Source organism: Stenella coeruleoalba (assembly GCF_951394435.1).
Source record: "Stenella coeruleoalba genome assembly, chromosome: 1".
In the NCBI taxonomy this organism is placed as follows: Eukaryota; Metazoa; Chordata; class Mammalia; order Artiodactyla; family Delphinidae; genus Stenella; species Stenella coeruleoalba.
The window spans coordinates 139,742,090-139,762,385 of NC_137169.1; the positions used below are offsets into that span (position 1 = coordinate 139,742,090).

General features: G+C 34.7%; 1 protein-coding gene across 3 annotated transcripts in view; it reads left to right on the forward strand.

Moving 5' to 3' along the window:
- SPATA17 (spermatogenesis associated 17) overlaps positions 1–20,296 on the forward strand; it is a 204,592-nt gene that overhangs the window by 71,981 nt on the left and 112,315 nt on the right. For all 3 annotated transcript variants that reach the window (XM_079934838.1, XM_079934837.1, XM_079934839.1), the window contains one exon: positions 10,669–10,792. In XM_079934838.1, coding sequence (XP_079790964.1) covers positions 10,669–10,792 — 124 coding nt within the window. The remainder of the gene's footprint in view (positions 1–10,668; positions 10,793–20,296) is intronic.

Below are 20,296 nucleotides of genomic sequence, written 5' to 3' on the forward strand. Positions count from 1 at the left end.
CAATAAACTGTTATTCATTTGAAAGCAAGGGACTAAAATATGTTGGTTTGTGGACTCAGCCTCGTGGTCGTCCAACTTGGAGGAATGGATGGATTAGAAGTTCTTATCTCTTACTTATCCTAGCTGATCCTCTGATAGGAGGTGGATGGAAGGGAGTTGTTGTTTGTGTTTTTTTTTCCCTGTTTAATTCTGTGTTAAGGATTGGTAATGCTGTTTTTAATATTGCTCATTGAGAGTAAATTTATTTAGTGGAAATCAGATTTGGGTACCTGATATCTCAATAATACACATTTACAGTCGTACTTGAAGCTACGTTTTAAGTTACTGTGAAAGTGTATTGAGAAAATGTAACCATTGCTAAAAGATTATTTAAAGTACCATCCAACCGGCTATTTGCCCTTCACCTTATTTGACCTCTTTGAAGCACATGACCGTGTTGATTACTTTCTTCTCTACTCTCTCTTGTAACCTAGATTCTCTGAAGGCACTCTCCCCTGGCTTCCTTTCTACTTTTCTGCTTGTTTCCTCTCCATTTCTTTCGTGTACTCGCCTTTATTTGCCTGATCTTGAATATTAGTATTCTCTCTTTGATGCACTTGCCTTTTCATTCTTTATCCTCTGGACAGTCTCCTCCATTTCAGTGACTTCTGTTACCACTTATGTTTTGATGATTTATAAATCTGAATATTCTCCAGCCAAGAATGTTCTGATTATTATAAACATTTATTCAAATGCCTGCTAACACTGCCACTTGGACATCCACAGACACCTCAAATTAAGCATCTTTATATGTGAAATAATAATTTTTTCCCCAAATCTCTTCTTCTTATGGTGAATTGGACCATTTTTCTTTTCAGTGCCCAAGCCAGAAACATGGGATTCATACTAAAGATGCTTTTCTCCATTCTGTTGGTGTCCAAGCTCTATCACTTCTTTTCCTAGCCCTCTGTTCTCATTCCTCATCAAGCTGTCCTTCCTTCTGCTGCCTGAATGACTCTAAAATACAGATCCGATTAATGTAATCTGTTGTATTTCCTTCCTTTTAAGGTTTCCCTAGTAAAAGGTGACTTAGAGGTCCTAGAAATATGTAAACTATAAACACGAGGATGATATTTGAGAGCATCTTCTTGGCATAAGAATTAAGCAAGCCCAAAGTAATGCATTATATTCTTAAATAGTTATAATACTTAAAAGCTTGGATCGTTGAGAAAAAATTGTTAACAGGTATCTTAGTTAAAATATTATTGTAGAATGGGAATTCCTAAAGAGTGTGTGTGTGTGTATAGAGAGAGATACCACTAACAGATGTGTGTATATATATATAAAATAGAAATTTTGTGGTGAAGAGGAAAGGTATGCAGTGGTGTCATACTACAAAAGCAGTGAATTAAAAAGCATCACTTTTTAAAAAATACTTTTTTCGTTCCCCCTTTGTAATGCCTTTAAGCTTTTTCTATCTTGTTTCCCTTCTAATCTGTCTATTTCCTCTCTCAGGAGTGACATTGAAGAGAACTGAGAGAAAATCACCCCAGTTTCTCTCTCTCTCTCTGTTCTTTCTACTACTATTTTGTAGTCTTTTCTTATCCTGGCTAAGAATACATAGGATAAGATTCTGTTTAGCATTCATATGAAAGAGATATCTAAGATCAATTATAAAATAATTGGTCCATAAATAGTTTTCCCAAACTCATTTATTGAAGTTACATGTGATAGACTGCTTTAAAATAGTTGCCATCATCCTGTGGTAGGTCAGTGCTTTATGATAGCATCAGGATTAGTTTAGAGAGGTCCCTGATCTGTGTTGAGTGGATTGCATGGAAAAGCAACCACAAGTATTTTTGCTTTAAAGTGAAGTTAACACATTTTAAATAAGAGACGATGTGTGATTTTGGAGTAAACGCAAAGTAAATAAGATCTTACAATTCTTTTCATTTGAAATGGGAACTTTAGCTACTCAACTCTGAACTCTACCCAAAACAAAACGTCAGTAGCTTGATCCTCATTCTCCACAGCTGAATGAGTTACTGTGAAGATACACTCTCAAGGGAGAGAGAATGTGATGTGCCTTGATCTACCTTTTTGCAAGAAAGCCCCCATGCTGTGTCTCAAAGTCACCGTCTGTAAAGTCATTTCATTTCACAAAGAAGAACAGGAACCTTGTTAATGATATCTGCCCCTTACCAACCTCAGGGGGATGTTGTGAGGATGAACTAATGTCTGTGAAGCATTTGGAGCTCCTGAATATGATGCACTGAGTCAATATATTTTATTATTATGCCTATTATTGTACTTAGCTCAATGTTACTCTCAATTATTGGACATCATATATATTACATAAAATTTTACTTCCTTTTATAGAAGTTGTCCAGAGTAGTAAAAAGAAAATAATTTTACAGTGATACATGTGCATATGTTTAGAAAGAATGCTATGCAAAAAATTCTTTTCAACTGAGTCTATTCAAAAGAGCCAGAAGACGAAAAAAATTGATTTTCACGAATGATCTTTCAATGGAGTCTTATTGCTTTTTAAAACCATGAAAAGTACGCAAATGAAATAATGGAGCAACTGGATGCTCCCTTTTTACGATCAGAGTGAAGTCATGGTACTGTAATTTTATGACATTGACCATGATCTTCTTTTTTCACTTTTTTCATTCTCAAAATATCTAGTCTATAGCGGACAAATTTGCTAGCATTACCCTTCGAGAGACTACTCACCCTTGGTCCGGAAGCCTTTCTTCTGCTCTAAAGTGCATTGCCCCCACCTTGCTGTTGATAGATCAAGTCTACCAAAGAAAGCTGGAGTTTTTTGTGAATAATCCATCCTCGTTTCATTACCACTCCCCTCCATCCCAGCTTGCTCGCTTTAGTGAAAGCCTGTTCATTGTTCTGTTCCCACCTCCATTGCCTTTTCTGACCCCTCTAATCAGAGTGGAGCTCTCTGAACTTAAGCACTGTTTATGTGTTTCTTCATAGACTTATTCTGTCTATAAGCTAGTTAGTTATCAGCTATTTTATTTGCAAGCTACTTGAAGGCAGGGACTGGACTTTACACAACTTTATTTCTTTTAATATTTTAAACATACTTATGACTGCCCGAGTGAATAAATAAATGTGTGTTAATTTTCTTCATGATATTAACTGGAAAAGTAGCTTAGACATTTGGAAGGGAAATTGATCTATACTACAAACAAAGGATTTTCAAGAGTTACTGAAAAGTGTTTTATGAGAGCCCTTTTCTAAATGTTTTCAAAATGTGAAAGTCTTAACTCCAGATTTCAGAGTAAGGTGTGATGTTCAGGAACAGCCTGAGTGCTTGAGTATCAAGGGCTATGTACTACCGAGTGCTTACTTTAAAACCGTATTTTCCGTTTCGAAAGCGCTGCCCTAATGAAATTTACAACACCTGTCCAACAATTCCAGGGCCTAGGTAACCAGGTAGATAAAATTAGTGGTTTAAATGATTTGACTGACTTAACATGAAGCTTTTGTTTGCAATGCAAATATTTTGAGTATCTTAATGACTTCCAGATCATCTGTTCTAAGGTTTTATCAGTCTCAAAATATTTTTGGATGTCACGTACCAACTCCAAGCATGTAATTGCTTTATTTGTGGTTAGTAATTTTACTTATATTTTAGACTTAGCCTTCCCTTTTTCCTTTTATTATCTTCTTATTTGGTTACATTAATATGGACAGATTGAGAGTAGACAATTGTTAGAGATACAACATAAGTCCATTCAATAAATTTAACTAAAATACTTATATGTCATAACATACCAGAGCAGAAACTCATGCTGTTCAGCTAGTTTTATTTTGAAGGCTTCCCCCAACAGAAGATATCACTGACTTTGCCATCAGACAGAGTGAGGACTCTAGAGAATTGTTTAAGTCCATTTTCTTAGAACTATATATTTTTCTTAAGGATGGTACAGATGATAGCTTTTTGTTTTTATTTGAGAAATTATGGAATTTGGGGCATCTGTGCTTTTAAAACAATCTCCACGTAACTTTTAAATTTCTCTGTCAAAATTATGATTTCTGTGGACGTATTGGGATGTACATATCCTGTCTCCTTTGTAGTACTTCATAGTGCTTTAGCTAATATGGTGAGATTCATAATTAGATCATTAACTGAATATAATTGCATCGCTTCATGATGTCATACTAGTGAGTAGAATCTAATCACCTTACTTCCTCAACAGAGCTGACAATCTCATTGCTGTAACTAGTGTGCTCCTCAAACTTTAGCAGGCAGGAGATTGACTCAGGGTCCCATCCCCCAGAATTTCGGATTGAGTCGGTCTGGGCCAGAGCCTGAGAATGTGCGTTTCTAGCAGTTCCCCAATGAGGCTGATGCTGCTGTTCAGGGACCACACTATGAGAACCACTGTCCTTGGCAAAGAGCCAGAGTCTGGGTTCTACGTCCCCTTCCCAAGGGGGGCTTTCTCAATGTGGCTTCTTCCCTCTTCTAATCAGACCACCAGAAGTGATGAAATGCACTACTAGTCGGCTGAGAAATAGTTAAAAAGGAGGCTCGCACCTAGTTTATACCAGATATTAGGCCAAATATTTTGAGAGGGGCACACCTTAACCCTGACCTTCAGGACCTTAGCACATAGTAGGAGGAGTGCTGAAGTGGTGCATGTTTACAGGTATAATTTGTTATAGAAAGTAGGAGTAAAGGATTGTTAGAGTAGGAACAGCTAGAGAGTAATTCTTTTTAAAGGGATCTCGAAGGCTTTTTAGAGGAAAGGGTAGAGATTTCTGGTCTTTATTGTTGTTACTGTCGTTCTGCTGCACTAGAAGATAAAAATTATACACAATTTTTTTAGTACTATATTTTGAAATGAATAAGAAAATCAAACAAAATGGCAAAATATATAGCTCGCTTCTGAATGGCATAGGCGGCCATCTTAATAATTTTTATTATGGTAAATAAGTATTACGTGAGTCTGCTGAACGAATACTGAGCTGTGAATAATTTAGTCAGTAATATATAGAAGAGAATAATTCCCAAATTGTAATTATGAATTTGGATGTTTTTTATCTTATAAATATTATTTGTTTCTGAAAATAATTTTGAGTGGAGTGCTCTATTTTCTTCAAGAAATAGTTTTTGAAGGTACATTATTTTTCTTCTTTGGCTCAGACCTTGGGCAAAAATCAAGAAACAATTTAAAAGGACAAATTGTGATGAGAGAAAGAAAATGTGCAATGCAAGGAAACATGAATTATTGCATGATGGCAAGTAATCATTAGCTTTCATCTGGGCTCAGAACTGAGCAGAATCATGTACTTGTTTCTGTAGTCACTTCTCTCAGGTTCCTGTCGTCATTCATATACGCAGACTTCCATATGTATATGGAGACAATAGAGTGAATTCTTTATGACAGTACTCATATCCAATGTAATGGTCCTACTGTCCAGGACTATCTTTGTAAAATCTGTTTATTTATTCATTTAAATAAACATGGATAAAACAGACATAGTCTTTATAGAGTTTGCAATCTAGTGGGTGAGACATACATTAAATAAGCAAATACAGCCATAGAGACATAATTATAAATGTTAAGCTCTATAGAGGAAAAAACAGAATTATGGTATGATGAGTGAGAATAACAGTGGGAGAAAATTCAGCTTGCTGTGAAGGGAGTTCAAGGCAGAAAATACAGTGTAAGTGAAGGTCCTGAGGTAAACTGTTTCTAGGAAAGGAAATAGGGTCCTTTCTAGGAAAGGAAATAGGGTAAATTGTTTGCTAGGGAATAAATAAAGCCATGCTGACCAAAGCACAGTAGTCACAGGAGGAGTGGTATGAAGTGAGATGGAGAGATAAAGGGCTGATCCTGAAAGGCCTGTGGGTTTTTATTGTTTGTTAGTTTCGTTGTGCTAATTAGCTTTTAAGGATCTTGTCAGTTTCTGTCTCTTTTTATACATTATGATGTTCATTAGCATTCTTTATATACTCAAAAGTAGCAAGTGGACAACGTGTTAAGAAGAGATGACATGTGTGGCTGCAAATGCAAAAGTCTGTCCATTCCAAGGTCACGTGTAGATCCCCAGTTATAATTTTATGATCTGATGATGAAGAAGAGTAGCGATAGTTCATTTAAACTTTTCCAAAACAAAGCAGCTTTTCCCTTTTGAGGACTTTGGGAAAATAATATGGATACTACAATATTCAAAGTTACAGAAAAAAAAAAGGTCTATCGATATCTAAATAAAATATTAGATTGGGCAAAATGTATGGTATGAGTATAGTATTGTGCTTAAAGGCATGGATTTTGGTGTCACACCTAGATTCAAATTCTAACTCTGCCACTTTCTAGTTTGAGAGTTTGGGCAGAGATCTCACCTCTGTGAAATGGGTGTGGGTAATATCTGCATCACAGGACTGTGAAAGGATTAAATGAGGTATTGTAGATGTCTTAGCCAGGAAGCTCTTGGAAACAAAATGTAAGTCAAGGATTAAACTGCCAGTCCTTTGTTTGAGTGGTTCTAGCTCAGGACAGCGAGGGTGAGGGAGAAGGGGGAGTGAAGTGTCAGAGATGGAAGCAGACTCTGAGACAGTGATTTGGTTTGTGAGTGTTATTGGGGAGCATTTGGGGAATAACATCTCTAAGGGAGTGGAAAAGGAAAGCAGAGGGAGGTGATGAGCCTCATCGGAAGTCTCAGCCAATCTCAGGAAGCTCTGGGCTTTGGATGGGCCTTGAGAGTAGTGCTAGATTGGCACAGAGGCTCTGGGCCTGTGTATTCCTTCAACCACCAGTCGTTGGATGCCGAATGGAGGAGAGGGTGACAAAACCTGGGGTGGGGCAGCAGATTTTCTCCAGTGAGATGTAGCTTGAGCTGTCAGCCACCAACAGTCAGGGCAGCTGTATTGGGTGCTTTGGTCCTATAGGGAGGATGTGATGGGATGACCTCCTGCAGCCCTGGACCACTGCTTCACATCACATTCCAGAGTGACACAACCTAGTGGAGCAGGTGTGCATTCTTTTGTTAGCCACATAGGTTTTCTCCCAATCTGCAAGGAGACCTCTCAAAGCAGTATGTGAAAGACAGTAAAAAAGGGAAATTCATTTGCATGAATCTCTTCTGTCTTCTATTTCCCACTGGTCAAGGTTTACCCCATGCTTCCTGCCTCTTAGAAGCCAGATTCCTTGCTCTGCCTTGTGGGAAATCTCATCCATAAGGTGCACACTAGTGTGGAGAGAGAAAGGAGAAGATCATTGACGGGATTTAAGAAAGCATAAAAGATTCCTATTCAGTTATGTAGATAAAGCATGTAACCTAGTACGCAGCTCACAGGAAACATTCTCTAATGTAGCACCTTAGTATGTGCCAGCCACTACTCTGAGCACTTTACATAGATTAATCTATTCGATTCTCACAATAGCTTGATGAAGAAGATACAAATACTGATAATATATTTGCATTTTACAGATGAGGATATTGAGGCTCAAAGATTAAACAGCTAGTAAGTAGCCCAGCAGAGATTTTATAACCAGGTGTAATTTCAGAGTCTATGTCGTTTAACTGCTCTACTATATTGCCTCCAAGTGGCTATTCTTATTTTTATTATTGTTATCACGATTAGAATATGTAAATATTTTATTATCATTATAGATATCATTAGCAAAATATATTCAAATATGTAAAGCTTTACATAGTTTCAGTAATTTTTGCCTTTATTTTAAAACTAATATCACAAAATGTTTTGTATATATAAAAACTGGTACAGAAAGTCTGGGGACTTATCCTGGTTTCTCTAACTATATAATAGGAAACAGGATCATAAGATAAAAGAAAATAATCATGGTTCCTTCAATAAAAGTAGCTTCTGCATAGTATTTCTTGTATCAGGATGACTATAGCCAGGTCTGTGGTTAGAGAATCTGCATATCTAGGGATTCTAATTCCATTTCTGCCATTAACTGATTTGTTATTCAGAATGGGTCATTTCATCTCTTTATGTGTTTTCATATTTGTAAAATAGGGTAATTAGTTATACCTATCCCATATATATCACAGGATTTTTTTTGAAGATAGAAATAAGTCAATACACCTGAAATTAAAAAAAATATTCATAACCTGAAACTATTTGGAGAAATTTTTAATTGTTTAAAAAGCATTTTAAAAATTGCTGGATTAAAAAATAGGTAAGTTTTATATTTTTGCAGGGAGCCCTAGTTACAATGGTTTCCAGCTTTTAATCTTTAATGGGATATAATTTTTTACTGCATCCTTTACATTGAGCCATATCTTTATCTAGATTGCTATAACAAAAACCTGTATATCAAGGATAAATAATTTATTCAGCTCCTCCTACTTGGTTATTTAACAAAGAATATTTAACATAAATATAATTGTGGTGTTCAATACAACTGTATACTCTCAAGTAGGGCAATAAATCAGCTAGCAACTTTAGATTGATTTTTTTTCAATAATTGTATGAATTGACTAAATTAATTATTTTTGTGGTTTGAGATTACCCCAGATTAGTTTTTCTAGTGTTTTGTCAAATTTCTTGGATTTATTTGTAGGGCTTCCCGGTTCCTTCTAGATTTACTCTGTGTTTTCTTTATATACTGGAAACTGGCATTCTTTTACACCTCTCTCAGTTTTAACTCTCCTTGTCAAGCTCCCCAAGTACACATTGTTTTAATTTTATGTTTCCATACCCTGAAGATGGACGGTTTTTACTGCTTCAAGTAATTTCCACCCTCATTTTGTATCCAAGTCCTAGTTACTTCTTTGCACCTTGCCTGTTCATGTATGTGTTCAATTTTATTGGGCCTTTTTTCTTTCTTATGTAAGATCTCTTCATATTCATTAAATTATTTATAGAACACAAACTTCTTTGTAGATGTGTTGTTTTAATTTTTGTGATTACTCAGAAAATTCCTGTCATTATCTTTGGAGTAACATAAAATTGGATACCTGCATATCTGAGTAATTATCCTTATAGCGGCAGTTCATTGGTTATTTTAAATTATCTTAAAGACTTATAAGAGGAATTAGAGAAGAGATATTTATTTTTTACATAATATCAAAAGTAAAGGTGAAAATTAATGACGTATTCACTTCCTTATGTAACATATGATTATTATTTTCCTGGTAAAAATTCTCATTTATTCATATGTAACTGCCTTGAAATTTGTACCTAAGGACAAAGAAAGGTCACCAGTCCCTGTAACTCCTGGTTCTTTGTCAAAAATGGACACAGTTAATGAGGTTTGTTTGGTACAGAACAAATTCTCAGACACAGATAGAGATCCTTTCAATGGAAACAAATTTGTTTGGCTTTACCAGGTTACTTAGCGATTAATAATAGCCTTGAGATGCAGGTCAGAAAGGTCATTGTACCAGCCTGCCAGCACAATTTAAATGTGCAGCCAGCCCAGCTCTGTGGGTGCAGAAGCCCCCAAAATACTATGCATAAAGTAAAACAGGCTCTTTTCTGACTCCTTTTTTCATACTGATAAGCAATTTTCAAGAGAAGGGTGGCAAAATGAGGGCCATGCCACTCCAAGTAATTCATTTATTTTGCAATTTAATCTTATGTTGGAAAAAAATAGCTCTGCTGCAATAGCAGAGCATGGTGATTTTTAAACGTCAGAGTGTTTCATAAGTAACCTCGTATGAAGTATTGTATTAGTAGCCTTTAACAGAAAATTGCGACAAAAATATTTCCAGTCATTGAAGTAGAAATGAGAATCTTTTTTTTTTTTTTTTTTTTTTAATTTTTGGAATTCTCCCCTCTACTTTCCCCTGCTATCTTTGAGGTATGTGCCCAGATGCTTTACTTAAAATTTTACTTATAGAACTAGACACTAAGTTACATATCTGTTTTTTAAAAGCATAAAGTACAATTTCAAAACATTTTAGCATGAGTGGTTAAACTTGTTCTATGAAAATAAAGGATTTATTCTTCCGTAATTTGATAATATTCTATTTAGCAGGTATTTGTCACAAAGTATATTTTAAGAGGTGATTTTTTGTTTAAATTTTTAAAATACATATACATAAGTGATGAAATTTTCATTATTTTAATGGAATTTATTACACTTAGAAAGTTGTGAACTTATGCACCCAATTTGGCTTTTATTCTAATTATTGATATAATTGAACAAAATGTCAACCTTTCAAGTACAGGATAATATATGTAATCTTGTTGATATTATTTAAACTGTTTAACTGAAGTAAACTTAGAATAAATTAAGTATATGTGTAAAAACCCATCACACTTTTTAAATTAGCCTGTTAGTGTGTAAAGTAAACAATGAGAACTTGGTAAATACCAAATTTAAAGGAAATCAATAGCCCAGATGTTTTCTTAGGATATTTAACTAAGTCCAAAATAGCCAAAGAAAATGATAGCATAGTAATTAACTTACTTTGCATTTGATACAGTTCCTCAGCTATTGAACTGATTATAATATGTAGATACTTGATTTTCAAAATTTCACCACTGAAAAATCACTTAAATACTTTTTAAAGATTGCAAAGATTCCCCTAGAATGTGCCAGTAAGTTCGATTCCACCACTGATTTTGATGGATGTGGACAATGGTTACCCCTCAAAAAATTACTTGATTCTCATCAGTGAAAGAATTAAAAGGTTAGCAGATTTTTCGTATCATGAATAACCGCAAACTGATTCCTGCAGGAAGGCTCTGGAGGAGTTTGCAGAGATGAAAGAAAGGGAAGAGAAGAAGGCCGACCTGGAAAGGGAGGAGAAGAAAAGAGATTACCAAGCCCGAAAGATGCATTACCTCCTCAGCACAAAGCAGGTTGGTCTACCTGTCCCTGACAGCTCGCGGAAGCCACTTGGGCACCCAGCCTGACAGAGATAAACTAGCAGGCTGAATGGGACATGACTTGTTGAAAAGATATCACAAAGACACTACTTCGAGTTCAATTCCGTGCTGCTGTGTAGGTGCACGCAGGCACCCCGGCTGGTCTGACAGCAGCTTCATAGAGGCAGCCGGGCGAGGCTGGCAGAAAGGTCCAAGTCAGCACTGCGATCCGCCACGAAGGACATAACCTTCCTTTCCAAATCCAGCCTGAGTGGCTTATCGTTGTGTTGTGAATTGATCAAGAACTAAGAAGTTATTAAGCCGAGGTCACTTTCATGTTTTCTCTGTTAATTGAGTGAATGTTGAGATTAAAACCATTCTTGCATCCTTTCTATTCTATTAATCTAATAAATTCCGAGGCAAGTTTTCATGTATAGCTTTTAAACATACTGCTTGAGCAGTTGCATCTTCGTATAGAAATATAAGTGTGGGATTTGGAATACTTAGAAATTTCTTTTCTGATACGTGGGAAGATTTTACTGCTTCAGATCTCGTCATGGTTGCTAAGAAAAAAAAAAACTTGCATGTCGAATATTCTGCTCACAAGGAAATACGATTAAAAAAAAGCATGAAAAAAAAAAGCGTGAATTTGGGGGATGAGATGTGTTTTGTTACTTGAGCTTGAGGCTAGAAACTAGCAATTTCTTGGTTTTTATTCTTTCTCCTAGACTTCAAGTCCAGTCTTAGAGTTCTAGCTGAGTCGCATATGCAGATGTCTTCCGACAGGGAGGGACAAGTGAAGTCCCAGTGGGAGAGGGTGAGAGCTGAGACTGAATGTCTTCCTTAGAGGCATCCAAAGTTGAAACCATATTAAGTACTGGGCTGGCCGAGGAAGTTTGGAAAACAGGCCTCCTGTACCTCTAGCTTCTGTTTGGTAGTTGAAATGACAATAATGATGACTATCGTAATATTTACTTGGATTTGGGTAGCTGAATTGTCTTTATTTAACAGGCAAGGAAACTGAAACTCAGATAATTCTGTGACTGGTCATAGGCACAAAACTACTAGTAATAGCTCTGGTATTCAAACTGAGGTCTTTCAACTCTAAATATGCTTAGGTAATAATTTAAAGAGAGTTTTAAAAATAAAAGGTAAAAGTATTTTCACTTTTTATTATAAAATTCATAACAATGTAAATGTTTTAGCCATTTGATTAGTGGGCTACATTTTAAAGATATAGAATTACAGATCAAGGATTCTTTTTAGCAAAACATTTTTTTCAAACTTTAGTTACTAGTAATTTCAATTTTGATGAAACTAAGGGGGGCTATAAATATATCCTGTAATTCTTTAAACCTAGTAATAATTCTTGGGGACAGTGTTTTCTATGATAACTTTGAACTCTCTTTATACTTTGAAACTTAATCTGAGTTCTAATTGTGTGGTTCATACTTAGGATTGGTAGTGTGATAGAGAAAGCAACCTTAAAAATGGTGAAATCAGATTTAACTGAAACATCTGTTAATTCTGTTTTATCCAGGGTTATTTAGTTATTGGGTGTATAGTGGAATAATTTAGAAAGACCATAAAAACTTGGATGTTTTACTAATAAAAATAATAGCACATATCCACAGAGTGCTTACCATGTGTCAGGGAGTATGATAGATATTTTATATACATTATTTTTTAAAGTATTTTGATTTCATTTCGGGTTTTCATTTAAGTGCCTGGTTTAACAAATTATTTCACAAACCTGACCATGTGACTTGGCTCATGGACCTTAACAAATATTCAAGCAATATTACCATTATGTTTTAGGTATGTTTGTATTAACACTGCAAGCTGTCAGTGCAGTATCTCATTTTTCTCCTGTTTATCCCATGTTGGCTGCTAGTAATATCAGTGTATTTAAATTTTAGTTTAGTGATCACTTGTCCCCAGAACTTCCTGGCATCCAATAAAATGTTTCTTTTTTGAGGCGCTATGGTACAGTAGAAAGAGTGTGAACATTTACATCAGTCAGAGCTAAGTTGGCATGCAAGCTCTCTCACTTAGGGTAAGGTATTAGGAGATTACCTAGAATTGTCTGAGCCTCTGTTTCACTCTGCACCTTGAGAGAACATTGTGAGGACTAAATGTAATGTATTTAAAATATTGCCAGGCCCTTAGAGAACATTCAGTAAATGATAACAATCATATTATTAGAATTTAACCTGTCAAGGATAAACTAAGATTCTACACTTTCGTGTTCTTCAATTTGTCTTAGCTGTTGGAAGCATTCATTTTCTCATTTCCTTTCTTTGCTTTTCTTTAGTTATTAAAGAAAATTAGTAGAAATCTTCATAATGGTGTTGCCTACCCTACATTTCACACCTGGCTTCACAGACCTGAGGGCAATACAGAGGAAATGATGTTTTTAAATCACCTCCCTTGAAGAGGAATATTATTAAAATGTCAGGGGTTTTCATTAGAATCTTGCAAGTTGGTGTATTTTGTCACAGTGGTCTTTAATATTCGATCACAATTAACTAGAGATAAAAGGGACAGCCCTTTGAAACTCTGGGCACACTTTTGTTCCTGAGGGAGGCTTTCTTTTTCCTTTCTTTCTTTTCTCCCTCCCTCCCTCCCTCCCTCCCTTCCATCCTTCCTCCCTCCCTTCCTTCCTTCCTTCCTTCCTTTTCTTTCTTTCATGATAAAGTAGAATAGTGGCATCATCCTGGTCTCATCTGTTTACTTTGGTCAGGGGATTGCTTGTACTAACAGGATGGTACTGGAAATTTTAAATGTTTTGTTCCTTATATCCACCAGATTTGCTTTACTTAGCTTTAAATTAGTGCCTTTCATCATGAAATTAAAAAATCGAATTTTAAAACTGATATTATAGGTACAGTTATAAATCAACTTCACCTACACAAAAATATGCAACACTGATATTTACTAAATAGAGTGAATATAAATCTTAACTTTAAAATTCATCAGTTAATTACTCCAAATAACATATTTTTGAGTACCTACAATCTTTCTGCTACTGTGCTAGGACTAGGATCAGGTCATACAAATGTATATTATGCTCCTTAACCACAAGAAGCATTCCATCTAATTTCAGTCTAATGCCAGACAATTTTTGGGGGGGCTGGAAGGAAATTGCCAACTTTCTGTTACAGCTTATATAGACAGTCTCACTGAAATTAACAACCTATATTTATGGTTTTGCTGATTCCATTTACTATTTTATTTTAATAAAAATCTTTAAATACTTTTCCAAACCTAAGCAAGAATCAGAGAATTAAAGATACATATTTCATTTCGAGTATTGTTAATGATTTTTTCAGAATGACTTGGCTATTGAGAAGAAATGAAGCTGCAGTTTTAAAAATATTCTTAAGTCATATGTTTATAGATTAATTGCATTGCTTGATTTTAGAGTTTTGTTTTCAAATTATATTAAATACACATTTAAGTACAAAATAAATGCAAAATATGAATTGATTTATATTGAAAGGCTTGTGTAAGTTTTAACTCTCAATTTGTGCAGATATTTTAAAATTTACTGAAAAACTATTGAAACCTAAGTAATTTTTATAAGAAGTAGATGAGGATGAGAAAAGTTTTCTTGAGCTGCTTGAACGGAATAATTCTAACAGCATTGTTAGACAGGAGAAAAACACTATTTTATTGGTGATCTCAATAATTTAGGAATGATGTTAATGTAGTTTCTAGAATACTAATTTTCATATTAAATTTTCATAGTTCTAATATAGCTTAATTTAGATGAGTTGAAATAAAACATTAATTCAGACAAATAAATGCATAAGAAAAGGTGAAGAATTTTGTAAGCTAAAATTGTGAATATGTGAATTCATATACAGATAATAAATGAAGTCATGTGTTTTTTAATGTATTAATTTTAGGATGATTATGCTGATATACTGACATACTGACAGCATAGTTTTAAAGTCAGTTTTAAGCCTTTTTTTAGTATAAATCTAATGTACATCTTAAAATCTATTACTAATTTTTAGTGATAATAATTATCTCATTTTTATGCAAGCAAATGTATTAGCATTAATAAGAATTACACAAGTAAATAACTAATATTGCAATGAGTGAATTAATAGACCCCTCAGGGTTTTATTAATTAAAAAGTTCAAGTCATATTAAAGCACCTTTTGTTTATGTTTATTTCAATCAGAAAGCTGAACATGGTAGCTTATTTGCATAAATAATCAATCACCATTTACTAATAGTAATAAGGTTAATTTGTTGCTACAGACATAATAGGATTAGTCAATTATATTTCCCAGAAAATACTATTTGTTATGCACCCCATCACCTGTAAAACAGGATTGGTTTAGCGCCCTTATTAAATGAACACTTCAAAAAGTCTCTGTCCCTGTAAAAGTTTTGTGAAAACAAAGCTAATTTTAGTTGATTTGAATAAGTAAAATTCAAACTCTGCTTCCATTCATAAATTTAATTTATCTTTCTGCAAAGATTGATTATTTAATAGTTATTTATTTTGATTCAGTAACCAGTCAAACTAAATCTAACACATATAGGACATATTCCCTTTGAAGAAAATCTCATTTGCAGATTTGTTTTATTCCAAATAAACAGACTTTCATTCCCTCGTCCTTGTTCTTGGGTAGTAAATTATGTTGTCTGCTCCACCTACTGGCAGATATATGCAAAGGCCTATTGTTGGATTCATTAAAAGATACTGCCTCTGAAATGTTGCCAGAATTTTTAAGTATTCTTCTGGAGATCAGCAAAGTTGCAGATACAAATGTAAAGCTCAAGATCTATTCAGAAAAATTAATATTTAGAAATATAGGTTATTATATAAAATTACACACATTAATAATTTCCCGATTAGTGAAAATGTTACCCTGTTTTTTTAAATTTTAATATGTCAATAAAAAGGATAAATAAATATAAGATATACTTATAACTCAGTATATTAAAACTATGTACATTTTATTTTAGTTATGGAATTTAATAGTTTATACATATTCAAATTAAAACTAAAATGAAAAATTATATAGTTAATTAAAATACATATTTTGTGGAACTATTTTTCATGTCATCTTTATATAATAGATTTTTAATGTTTTTCCTTTAGTGGGTAGTTAAAATTTTCTTATCAACTCTGAGATAACAACTTTCAGTTATTTATGATTCTTTAAAAAGGCTCCATACTCTGATTAATATTGACAAAACTTTATTTTTTAGAGAAACAAATGGCTTCAGCTACTTTGTTTTGAAAATTATATGAAATCCCATTTGTATACAGAAGGACAATCCCTTCATTTTAAAAAGTAAATTTGATATACCAAAAATTAAGTGGTAGTCTGTTGGTATGGACAACATCTTTACAAGATAAATCTTATAAGATGAAAAAACGCAAAAATTAAGAAGTATAGTAAGTCCTCCAAATCATTTATTGCTTTCAACTCTATCTTTCCAGTATCATAAGTGGGAAGTTTCTATGCCTTACATATATTAAGTACTTAATATGTGATTGCTCACTTTTAATTTGAGGTGCTGCAGTAACAGAATAACTGCAGCCTTTCAGGGTGCACCTGCCTCTGTGTGTTTGTGTGTGTGTGTGATGTGTCTTCATATATATGGTGTATTTGGAAAGTATCTTTGCAGAGTCTTCTCATAAGGCATTGTCCTTAGGCAATGGTGTACCACAGAAATGGTTGGGAAACTCAAGTGTGATATTAAAACATACCCCTATAAAGACTCTCTTGGGTTCATTTTAGACCTCTTGATCATTATAAAACCACTTCTTTCACTTCAAAACATTAATTTTGTTCCTTCCTAGTTTCTAGGATGATCTCTCTCTCTCTCTCTCTCTATCTATCTATCTCTAGGTTTATCATCATCCAGTTATCCTTCTTGAAAGCACCAGGATTCTGATTATGTACTGCTCCTTGAGTTACCTGCAATTCATTGAACTCTCTTTTTATGCTTTCTCTGAAATGGTTTAGTATTATAAGAAACTGATTCTAAGTGAGTTCATGTACAAAGATGGAGAAAAACTAGGGCCTGCATATAAATGAGTGAAACAAGCCAGAACATAATGTAGATTTCTCTGGTGCGCTCCTGTGAATAGCACAAAGCACTTTTATTTTATTTATCCCCACAATGTTCTATAAAGTAGCAGTTTTCTTTCTGGTGACTAAAATTCTATTGTTTGGTACTCATTTTTCCTCTGGACACTTGGAAGATTTATTCTTTCAGGAAGATTATGTAGTGAATAAAGTTCTGACCTATGATCTTTGGATCCGTAGTTTAAGAGGCGGGTCCTGAAGTTTGGTCATTTGTTCTTGGTCCCAAGTGAACTATCCATATCACATAATCATCACATAATTTGTTACTATTGGCATTCTCTGTTCAGAAAAGGCCAAGGACTGAACTACCATAGAGAATGAATTAGCTATTAACTTTTACATTTTATTTCTTTCCTCTTTAACATTATAGTTTTTATTATCCTGTAATATATGAAAGGGATAAAATTATCCATTATCAGTATTCTTTGAAGAGACAGATGAAGTGGTTAAAGAAAATATCTTGTTGTGTCCCCAAAATGAATCCCTTTTCCACACTTCTCTCCTTGCCATCATTTAACAATCATGCATCAAAGAAATAGAGGGAAAAATGCAGACAGAGGCAAAAATAAAATCAAAATTAATTAAAAGAGAGACCACTTAAGTAGAAAAGTGCCTAGCTACTTTTCTTATTTATATTTTTCTTTTCAATATACTAAATTTTAAAAGTTATTTAAAATTTGTTTTCTTTAGCCAGCACACTGTAAATCTCTCCTATACATGTGACCTGGGGCCGATTCATGTGTCGTGGGGCTTGAAGCTTATACAATTTGGGGATCCACCTTTAAGAAGATAGCATACAAAGTTACAAATACAAGAAAAGGAATATTTTTTATAATGAGCAAAAATCATTTCAGAGAGGGCAGACAGCAGAAGCAGGAAGAACTACAATTCTGCAGGCTGTGGAAGGAAAACCACCTTCACAGAAAGACAGACAAAATGAAAAGGTAGAGGACTATGTACCAGATGAAGGAACAAGATAAAACCCCAGAAACAGAACTAAATGAAGTGGAGATAGGCAACCTTCCAGAAAAAGAATTCTGAATAATGATAGTGAAGATGATCCAGGACCTCGGAAAAAGAATGGAGGCAAAGATCGAGAAGATGCAAGAAATATTGAACAAAGACGTAGAAGAATTACAGAACAAACACCTAGAAGAATTAAAGAACAAACAAACGAGATGAACAGTACAATAACTGAAATGAAAACTACACTAGAAGGAATCAATAGCAGAATAACTGAGGCAGAAGAATGCATAAGTGACCTGGAAGAAAGAATGGTGGAATTCACTGCCACGAACAGAATAAAGAAAAAAGAATGAAAAGAAATGAAGACAGCCTAAGAGACCTCTGAGACAACATTAAACGCAACAACATTCACATTATAGGGGTCCCAGAAGGAGAAGAGAGAGAGAAAGTACCTGAGAAAATACTTGCAGAGATTATAGTTGAAAACTTCCCTACCGTGGGAAAGGAAATAGCCACCCAAGTCTGGGAAGTACAGAGAGTCCAAGGCAGGATAAACCCAAGGAGAAACATGCCAAGACACATAGTCATCAAACTGACAAAAATTAAAGACAAAGAAAAATTATTGAAAGCAACAAGGGGAAAATGACAAATAACATACAAGGGAACTCCCATAAGGTTAACAGCTGACTTCTCAGCAGAGACTCTACAAACCACAAGGGAGTGACATGACATATTTAAAGTGATGAAAGGGAAAAACCTACAACCAAGATTACTCTACCCAGCAAGGATCTCATTCAGATTGGATGGAGAAATCAAAAGCTTTAAAGACAAGCAAAAGCTAAGAGAATTCAGCACCACCAAACCAGCTCTACAACAAATGCTAAAGGAACTTCTCTAAGTGGGAAACACAAGAGAAGAAAAGGACCTACAAAAACAAACCCAAAACAATTAAGAAAATGGTCATAGGAACATACATACCGATAATTACCTTAAATGTGAATAGATTAAATGCTCCAACCAAACGACACAGTGGTTGAGAGTCCACCTGCCAATGCAGGGGACACGGGTTCGTGCCCCGGTCCAGGAAGATCCCACATGCCGCGGAGCAGCTGGGCCCGTGAGCCATAGCCGCTGAGCCTGCGCGTCCGGAGCCTGTGCTCCACAATGGGAGAGACCACAACAGTGGGAGGCCCGCATACCGCAAAAAAAAAAAAAAAAAAAAGACACAGGCTCGCTGAAGGAATACAAAAACAAGACCCATATATATGCTGTGTACAAGAGACCCACTTCAGACCTAGGGATGCATATAGACTGAAAGTGAGGGGATGGAAAAACATATTCCATGCAAATGGAAAACAAAAGAAAGCTGAAGTAGCAGTACTCATATCAGATATAATAGACTTTAAAATAAAGAATGTTACAAGAGACAAGGAAGGACACTGCATAATGATCAAAGGATCAATCCAAGAAGAAGATACAACAATTATAAATATATGCACGCAACATAGGAGCACCTCAATACATAAGGCAACTGATAACAGAAATAAAAGAGGAAATCGACAGTAACACAGTAATAGTGGGGGACTATACCACCTCACTTACACCAGTGGACAGATCATCCAGACAGAAAATTAATAAGGAAACACAGCTTTAAATGACACAATAGACCAGACATTTAATAGATATTTATAGGACACTCCACCCAAAAACAACAGATTACACTTTCTTTTTCACATGCACACAAAATATTCTCCAGGATAGATCACATCCTGGGTCACAAATCAAGCCTTGGTAAATTTAAGAAAATTGAAATCATATCAAGCATCTTTTCCAACTGCAATGCTATGAGATTAGAAATCAATTACAGGGAAAAAATGTAAAAAATACAAACACATGGAGGCTAAACAATACGTTACTAAATAACCAACAGATCACTGAAGAAATCAGAGGAAATCAAAACATACCTAGAGACAAATGACAACAAAAACACAACGATTCAAAACCTATGGGATGCAACAAAAGCAGTTCTAAGAGGGAAGTTTCTAGCAATACAAGACTACCTCAAGAAACAAGAAAAATCTCAAATAAACCATCTAACCTTACACCTAAAGGAATTAGAGGAAGAAGAACAAACAAAGCCCAAAGTTAGTAGAAGGAAAGAAATCATAAAGATCAGAGCAGAAATAAATGAAATAGAAACAAAGAAAACAATAGCAAAGATCAATAAAACTAAAAGCTGGCTCTTTGAGAAGATAAACAAATTGATAAACCTTTAGCCAGACTCATCAAGAAGAAGAGGGAGAGGACTCGAATAAAATTAGAAATGAAAAAGGAGAAGTTACAACAGACACTGCAGAAGTACAAAGCATCATAAAAGACTACTACAAACAATTCTATGCCAAAAAAATAAAAT